The following is an 8,894-nucleotide window of genomic DNA, read 5'->3' as shown; positions in this document are numbered from 1 at the left end:
TTCCAATTCCATAGCCGTCCTCCTTAATTGCTTCTCTGTAGATACAAGTAGATTTCTTTTCGCAGCTTTACGAGAGCGGCACCTATAGAGATTTTGTATCGTATCAGATCGTATAAAAGCTTAAATTATGGTTTAAAAGCCTTTAAATGCTCTGTGAAACGGTCGTGCATACATGCAATTTTTCAAAGTTGTATAAACAGCATTCATTGGTAATTTGACAATATTGAGTATAATATAATCAGTATTTCAAATGATTTAAAGCTAGAGATTTCATATCGGTTATTGCGACATAATGTAGATAATATGCAATAAATCATAAGTTCAAAATTTAATGCAAACTACATAAGGCTGATGGGCCATAGAACTACACGCTACACGTTTCATACCCTGGGCTATACAACTTCGCACTATCATGCTACATGCTTCATATTTTGCCAGAGACAGAGGGATTTTGTTTTATTTTCTCCGAAGATGAATTCTTCCGACAAAGCAGATGTTCTGATTTTGCTTCTGTTACGAAGGAGAAGGAAAGAAAAGAGACAAAGCATATTATGGTGCCGAGAACATTTCCTTCTCAGAGAATCACGAGGAGAGTTCCAGTGTACATTCCGTTACCGGTCCTTTATCAACTAATACACTCACCTCCCTCTTTATTCATATTTATCGGCTTTATACAGCCTGGTGATTGTCAAAAAGTTATATCTCAAACTAAACGGCTATATGATCTAGTGATAAGACACTCGATTTCAGATCGGAAGGTCCTGGGTTCGAGCATCGCTCGGCGCATAGTTGAGTCCTTGTAAAAGGCTCTTTACTCACATTCTCTCACCGTACTCAGGTGTAAAATGAGAACCTGGCCGTTAACAGCGTTGTCTCTGTCGAGAAAAAATCGTAATATCGCCCAACAGGCGTCATGTTTCGTCCTACATGTTAAGTGTTGCTGTTAGTCAGGGACCCCTTTGCAAAGCGCTTTGAGCATGTGTAGTGGAAATTGCGCTATATAAAAGCTGGGATGGATGCTGTTAAAATGTTAAACATAAGGAGCTTAACAGGCGTCATATGAAATATATATTTATATTCCTATGGCTTGCTTGACGAAAAAAAAAGAAGCTTTGCGAAGCTTATTTGATTGAGATTCGTTTATGCTTACGATTTCAATCAGTTTTCCCTTATAGTCGTCCATGTTCGCCGGATCTAGAACTCTACACGTGTAGCAAAAAAGTGAGCATGTCCATTTCTTTCGACACGCGTGTAGCATATTGTGAGTTGTATGGCCCAGCATAAGAGGGACAACGAGGTTTCACTTTTCTATACACGTTAAAAACGTGTAGCATGTAGTGTGTAGCATGTAGCGTGTAGTTCTATAGATAGTATGCGCTTGGCCAAGGAGTTCACAACATTGCCATCCGGAAGTATAACGGACCAACACACAAACTCTGTGTAACCATGAACGTTTATAGTCAGCTTGATACAGTTTAGTGAGAACAACTCACAAACGCGGATGGCAAAAACAATAACAAAGGCCTGAGTGACGTCATCTTCGAACTATCTATAGCCCGTCAGCCTAAGATGTAAGTTTATAGCAGTTAAAGCGAATTGGATTCAGTAGTCTGATGTCACGCCGCCAGGCAACGGCGGCCATCTTGGTTCTAAACAAAGAAAATCATTACTTTTTGTTCTTCATGCTGGCTAGAACTTTTCATTCCCTTTTCATATGCCTTTTGATCAGAATGTGTAAAAGTCAAAACATGATCATATTTATTTGTTTTTTTCCTCTGGAAGCGTATTTATGCTAGCCGGAGAAATATTTCATACGGGCGTGCGCAATTGTTCCGATAGTTTAGAGCCAGTGTTACTAAGTTACCATGCGTCATTAGGAAGGAAGTGACGTTACGACTATTGAATCCTAATAACGGAAACAAGGTTTACGTGAACTTCTCATCAATAGCCGGAACTACGTGTCAGCACGAGATTTTTTTGAATTACGATGAATTCATCTCATACGTTGTGGTGCGTAACTTATTTTCATTTTTTACAGTGTAAAATCTCTAATTTTGTGACAGCGGTTTTAAAGTAGTTTTTTATAGGTCCTAAAGAAGAAAACTTTTTTGATATGGCATCAACACGGTCCAAAAGCTAGATTCAGTTAAGACAAATTGATTCAAATGTTGACAAAATTATTTACAACTTTTGATAGAGGGACAGCTGAGAAAAACCAGAAAAACGCGCGCCATTAATAAAAAATCAGACTATGATTGTTGGCACCAATGTGAACTAAATTGAATTTCCATTACTTTGGACAAGTTCTATCTATTATTAATTTATTCCCTTCGTGTCCACAAAGTCATTTATTTTGAGGAAATGCTCCCTTGTGTGCCATTACTGCTTGTAATGAAGAGAAGTTTCATTGTTACATGTTATGCTCTTTCTTTCGACGTAAACCAGTGAACATGATTGATGATAGAAGCCAATAGTCTTCAACAGTCGTAGCGTCACTTCCTTCCTAATGACGTATGGTAACTTAGTAACACTGGCTCTAAACTATCGGAACAATGGCGGACGCCGTATGAAATATTTCTCCGACGAGCTTAAACGCGTATCCAGAGGAAAAAAAACCCATCAATTTGATCATGTTTTGACTTTTACACATTCTGATCACAAGGCATATGAAAAGGGAATGAAAAGTTCTAGCCAGCATGAAGAATAAAAAGTAATGATTTTCTTTGTTTAGAACCAAGATGGCCGCCGTTGCCGGGCGCGTGACATCAGACTACTGAATCCAATTGTCTATTGGATTTAAACTTGCAATCCTAAAATATGTGTATATTTTATATATATATATATATATATATATATATATATATATATATATATATATATATATATATAGAGAGAGAGAGAGAGAGAGAGAGAGAGAGGGAGAGAGAGATATGTAGTGATGGAGAGAGAGATTGAGAGAAAGTGTGTGAGTGAGAGAGAGAGAAAGAGAGAGAGAGAGAGACACACAGAGAGAGAGAGAGAGAGAGAGAGAGAGAGAGAGAGAGAGAGAGAGAGAGAGAGAGAGAGAGAGAGAGAGAGAGAGAGAGAGAGAGAGGAAAAATTAAGAAGTGTGACAAGAAAAAATCCGATTCATCGTCATCCACCAGAAAGTTGATTACTTCCTTTTCAACTTGTCCTATTTTACCATCAAATTACCTGTCTCTTTACACCTTGACTGCTCTCTTCTTCGCAACGTTACTCCATAACCCATGGACAGTGCGCGTTGTGTTACGCGATATGCAATATTATTGCATCGATTTAATGTATTCTATGTCACTGTCCAAAGTTGATATATACGATATGACCTTCTTTTTGTTTAAAGGTCTTGTTACTGCACATCAAAATGGAGAATAAAATAAATGGAGTAAATGTGACTCATGTAAAAGATACAATACAATGTACAGTGGAAACCATTTATAACAGGCCCGGTTATAACAGGGATCGGGTATAACAGGGATCTTTCAAATCCGCGTTTTTTACCTCTCTTTGTCTCTATTAAAAATGATCGGTTATAGCATGGCATCACTTGAACCAAATCGGCTATAATAGGGATAATGCCTTTTCACAAAGAGTGAAACTCACCTCTTTGAACTTGCTGACCAGTATCTCTAACTGATGATGACACTTACATAGTATTAGTAGATACTGTGTGTGAAATGTGAAGAACATGCGAAATTGCGGCATCCATCGCTTTGATCTAACATAGTAGACAAGTCTATGTCATGTATGGTGAGAGGGCAAGAGAAGAACACTCCCCCCCCCCACACACACACACACCTCTCTCTCTCTCTCTCTCTCTCTCTCTCTCTCTCTCTCTCTCTCTCTCTCTCATCGTTGTAGTCGTCGTCATAGTAATGGTAGTAATAGAAGTAGTGATAGTAGAAGTTGTAGTAATAGTAGTAGTAGTAGTAGTTGTAGTAGTAGTAGTAGTAGTAGTAGTAGTAGTAGTAGTAGTAGTAGTAGTAGTAGTAGTAATAGTATTAATAGTAGTAGTAGTAGTAGTAGTAGTAGTAGTAGTAGTAGTAGTAGTAGTAGTAGTAGTAGTAGTAGTAGTAGTAGTAGCATGTGCTTATTTCCCTTGTATTTCTGATGTAACAGGGATCGGCTATAACAGGACTTTTGCTCTGGTCCCACCACCCCTGTTATAACTAGTTTCCACTGTATACGCTTCAGCCTGTCGTCTTCTTCAAGAAAACCTAGATGACAACGAGAAATGGGGGGGGGGGGGGGGGGGGGGGGGGGGAAGCGGAAGAATTTAATTTGTGACCAGCGAAAAAAGGTGGGGGCTTGACGGGGGAGGGGAGAGACCGAGAAATGGCAAAGTGTATGCGTGTGTGTGTTTGTGTTTGTGTATGTGTGTGTATGAAAGGGAATAAGAGAGAGAGAGAGAGAGAGAGAGAGAGAGAGAGAGAGAGAGAGAGAGATTTAAAATGCACTCTTCTGTTTCAGTGGCAATTGTATTAACCCTTTAAGATAGTGACTGGCGCGAAGGGCTAATGCAGAAACTTGCAAATATCATAATGTGCATAAAGACATTGACGCTGTTCTCTTCTATCCTTGGGGAAAGACAATTCCACGTCGACCTAAGAGGAAACTGGCTGATCCCGCAGTGATATTTTCTAGCATAAATTATGTCGTTTAATTAGCGACATGCCGAACACTTCCTCTCTGAGGCTGGAACACACGGACGACTGGGCCCTCATTACTCAAAGTAAGGTATGGATCTGTCACGAGAGATTACCTAGTGAGGATGTTATCTAACTCAAATCCTACTTTGACAATTGGTACCAAAAGATGAACGCTTCAAAAATCTTGACTACAGCATTCAATCTATGCATCTGCTGGTACACCCGGAAACTGATCGTGTTGGTTGTGGACCAGCGTTTCCCATATGACCCGAATCCGAAGTAACTGGGGGGTCACGCTCGAGAAAATTTTCCCCTACGGGATGAATAAAGTCAATTTTTTTTTAAATTTTAAACTGTTATCGATCTGCTCAACGCTATAGAAAAATGGATAAGTTCCGGGTCTATAAGCTTAGGAGGCCGAGAGGTTAGCGCGTTGTACTCTGGACTTAGTGTGGAGTAATACACACACCTGTAAAGGCTAATGATTCAATAGTAATGATTCAATAATGGCTTTATTTAACTTTCTTAAAAATGCAACTTACACATTCGATACTATTTCAAATAAAATACTAAGTCCAAAAGAAAATATGCAGTCAAGGGTGGTGAGTACCAAAGTTAAAATGTGCAGCTCATAGTGAAGTAGAATAGAATGATGTTTTCATCATAAACATCCTATTTATCCCCTATTGAAACCATTCCCACTATTCATTCTGACCACTCCTCCTACTGATTTTGACATCCCACATTAATATTCAAAACCTGCCTTTTTCAAGTAAGAGCGAATCATACACTTGTATATTAAAAACAACAAGAATTTTCTCGAATATTACTATCAAACCCCGCTTCTTATGACATAACAGTACTTTGATAAATGACCGCATTTTTATGCATAACAACCAAAAATAGCATCAATCTGTTGCTGATATCCCCTGAGATTTATACGTTTCCCCTGAGTTGTAATGACAGTGTTTTGTGGACACAACCGAGAATAAATGCAATCTCCTGCAGCTATCCCCATGGTTCTTTCTAATATTTGCGTGTTTTATTGTCATGTATTTATCAAAACTCTTGCGTAAACCTATTGCATAAGCTTACTCTCTTACATTAGTGGTTCTGTGTTCGATTCCGACCAAAGCCAATTTGTGCTTTCCAAGAGCACGAAAATTTACTCCAATCACTTGTGGCGACCAGTTCTGTCGGTGCTTCGCACGAACATTTGTCTTACATTTTAAGCACTACGACGCACTTCTATTGTATTCAATGTTTACTTCCGGTTTTTTAGTCTTGTACGGTTCGTCCTCTGATCCATACAATCAATCCAAGTTCTATTCACTATTAAACGTTAGCAATAATCTATACACGGATTTTGTTATTACTTTATTGTATCATTACTGACTATTTCTACATTGGTGACCCCGACGCGAATACGTAAATGGCTCAACCAGATCTCTCACAACAAGTCGCGAATTTGACAGGCCAACTACAGGCTCTTGCTGCTTCCACCAACTTCCGTGAACAACAAATCAACTCTGTCTCCATCAAGCTCCCGGAATTCTGGACTAAATCACCGGAGGTTTGGTTCGCAAGAGTGGAGGCACAGTTCAACACCAAGAAAATTACTCAGGATCAGACAAGGTACGACTATGTTGTCAGTTCTCTTGACATAAATACTGCAGAAGAAATTCAGTCACTGCTAGTAAACCCACCACATCTTGATAAATATGGCAGCTTAAAAAAAGCCTTGATCAAGACCTTCGGCAAATCCCAGACCCAGAAAGACACAGAACTCCTTAATCTTAATGGTCTTGGTGACAAACGCCCAAGTGCTCTAATGCGCAAGATAAATGCACTGAATGATGACCATGTCACTCTGAAACGTGCATTATTTCTCATGAACCTTCCCCCGGACATTCGAGGCATTTTAGCCGGGCACAATCTTACAGACACAGAAGAATTGGCTGAGACAGCTGACAGGATCTGGGAGACACGCATGTCCGGTGTTCAACATATTTCCTCATCACCATTCCTGACCTACCCTCAGCAGGATGTAACAACCACACGACCACAGTCAGAGGAGACTGTTGCTGCAATTAAGACAGTCCGCCAACGTGGACAGCCTCTTCAACATAGCATGCCCAACTCTATTTGCTATTATCATCAACGATTTGGACCAGACGCCCGTCGCTGCCAAGATGGTTGTAAATTTTCCAGTTTACTCAAACTCAAAGGAAACAAACAAAACTTGCCTTCTTCGGGAAACGCTTCGGCTGGTCGATGAACGTGGAATCGGTCAGCAATCCAAATTCAAACACGTTTTCCATTTATGATAGACGTTTGGGACAATCTTTCTTGATCGATACTGGTGCTGATGTTTCTGTATATCCCGCCTCAACTCAAGACCGCAGAGCATTAACACTTTCTATTACACTCTCTGCTGCAAACGGAACATCAATCAAAACCTGGGGTAAACGCACCATCACTTTAGAAATAAAATCTTATCAAGTCCTCAATCACGAATTTTACCTGGCAGAGGTGACACGTCCCATCCTGGGTGCGGATTTCTTTGTTTCCAACGCCCTGATAATTGATCTAAAAGGAAAACGACTCTTGTCTATGGATAACATTTCTGTTCCACTTAAATATACTAATTCACCCATAAGCCTTGCCGGCCTCTCAGTGCACCCAAGTACTGCATACTCTGACCACCTTCAACAGTTTCCAGACCTTGTCATTCCCCAGTTTAACTCATCTCGCAACAAACACGGCGTGGAGCATCATAATCACCAATGGGCCGCCCGTCCACGCTCGAGCGCGCCGTCTCAATCCAGAAAAACTGACTGCAGCAAAGGCTGAATTCTTCAAGATGGAGCAGATGGGAATCATCCGTCGCTCTAAATCAGCATGGGCATCCCTCTACATGTAGTTTCCAAATCGGATGGCCAACTGAGGCCTTGCGGTGACTACAGACACCTCAATGTTGTGACCAAAGATGATAGGTATCCTCTACCTCATATTCACGACTTCAATAGCCGCCTTTCTGGATGCAACCCCTTTCCAAGATCGACCTGATTAGGGGCTATCATCAAATTCCCATGGCAGAGTCGTCAATTCCAAAAACAGCAATCATTACGCCATTTGGGTTGTGGGAATTCGTGCGGATACAATTTGGCTTGAAGAACGCTGCCCAAGCATTTCTAAGACTCATGGATGGCATTTTGAGAGACATACCTTTCGCTTTCGTCTATGTTGACGACATTTTGGTTGCTAGTCATTCACATAAAGAACATATTGAACACTTACGGGAACTTTTTCATCTCCTCTCTACAAATGGACTTGTGATCAACAAGGAGAAATGCGTTTTCGGTGGATTTTCTTGGCCACCGTGTGACTGCTGAAAGGATTCTTCCACTACCGGACAGGGTGGCCTCTCTACGTGACAGGCCCCTCCCACTGACCGTGCTGGCCTTCAGCGATTCCTTGGCTTGCTAAACTATTACCACATATTTATCCCACACGTGGCAGACTTCCTTGCCCCACTACATTCTCAGGCAAGTGGCAAAGGACAATCCATCGTGTGGTCTGATGACTGCAATACGGCGTTTGAAAAGGCCAAGAAGGCTTTGAAACACGCTGTTCTCCTTCACCATCCCCTACCAAATGCCCCAACAAGTCTTACAGTTGGCGCTTCCAACTCAGCTGTCGGTGCACAACTTGAACAAAAGCAAGGTCATAACTGGGTCCCGCTTGCCTTCTTTTCTAGGAAGCTCTCAGCCACAGAAAAAAAAAAATACAGTGCGTTTGACCGCGAACTGCTCGCCGCTTACAGCGCTGTCAAACACTTCAGGCATTTCCTGGAAGGTAGGGCATTTACATTATTCACAGACCACAAACCACTTGTCTCCGCTCTCATCAGTCAAACTGACCGCTCGCCTCGACAAACAAGACACTTGTCTTACATCGCCGAATTCACCACTGATATTCAGCATAGTTTTAATATTATGACGCCCACAGACTCAGGCATCTGTTCCATTACTGATTTCACTAAACTTGCATATGACCAGGTTCACTCACAGGAAATGGAATCTTATCGCAAATCTACCACAGGTCTTACACTTGAGAACATTCCATTTGGTTCATCCACAGTCTTGTGTGACACTTCAACAGGCGCAACACGCCCCATTCTTCCAACGTCATGGAGTCGACAAATTTTTGACCAGATTCACGGTC

The 8,894-nt window shown here is 41.1% G+C and overlaps 1 protein-coding gene across 1 annotated transcript; it reads left to right on the top strand.

Annotated features, from left to right (window-relative positions):
* Positions 1 to 6,099: 6,099 nt before the first annotated feature.
* LOC144969233 (uncharacterized) lies at positions 6,100 to 6,945 on the top strand. Its single transcript, XM_078908344.1, has one exon. It carries the CDS (start codon positions 6,100 to 6,102, stop codon positions 6,943 to 6,945), a length of 846 nt encoding a protein of 281 aa, XP_078764470.1.
* The last annotated feature ends 1,949 nt before the right edge of the window (positions 6,946 to 8,894 follow it).

The sequence above is a fragment of the Berghia stephanieae genome, chromosome 3, assembly GCF_034508935.2.
Source record: "Berghia stephanieae isolate SIO BIC M18660-M18661 chromosome 3, UCSD_Bste_1.3, whole genome shotgun sequence".
Classification (NCBI taxonomy): Eukaryota; Metazoa; Mollusca; class Gastropoda; order Nudibranchia; family Aeolidiidae; genus Berghia; species Berghia stephanieae.
This window is presented reverse-complemented; position numbering and strand designations above follow the sequence as displayed.

Excerpts from the sequence above, each read along its gene's own strand:
- LOC144969233 (XM_078908344.1), top strand. The coding sequence starts at position 6,100 with ATGGCTCAACCAGATCTCTCACAACAAGTCGCGAATTTGACAGGCCAA.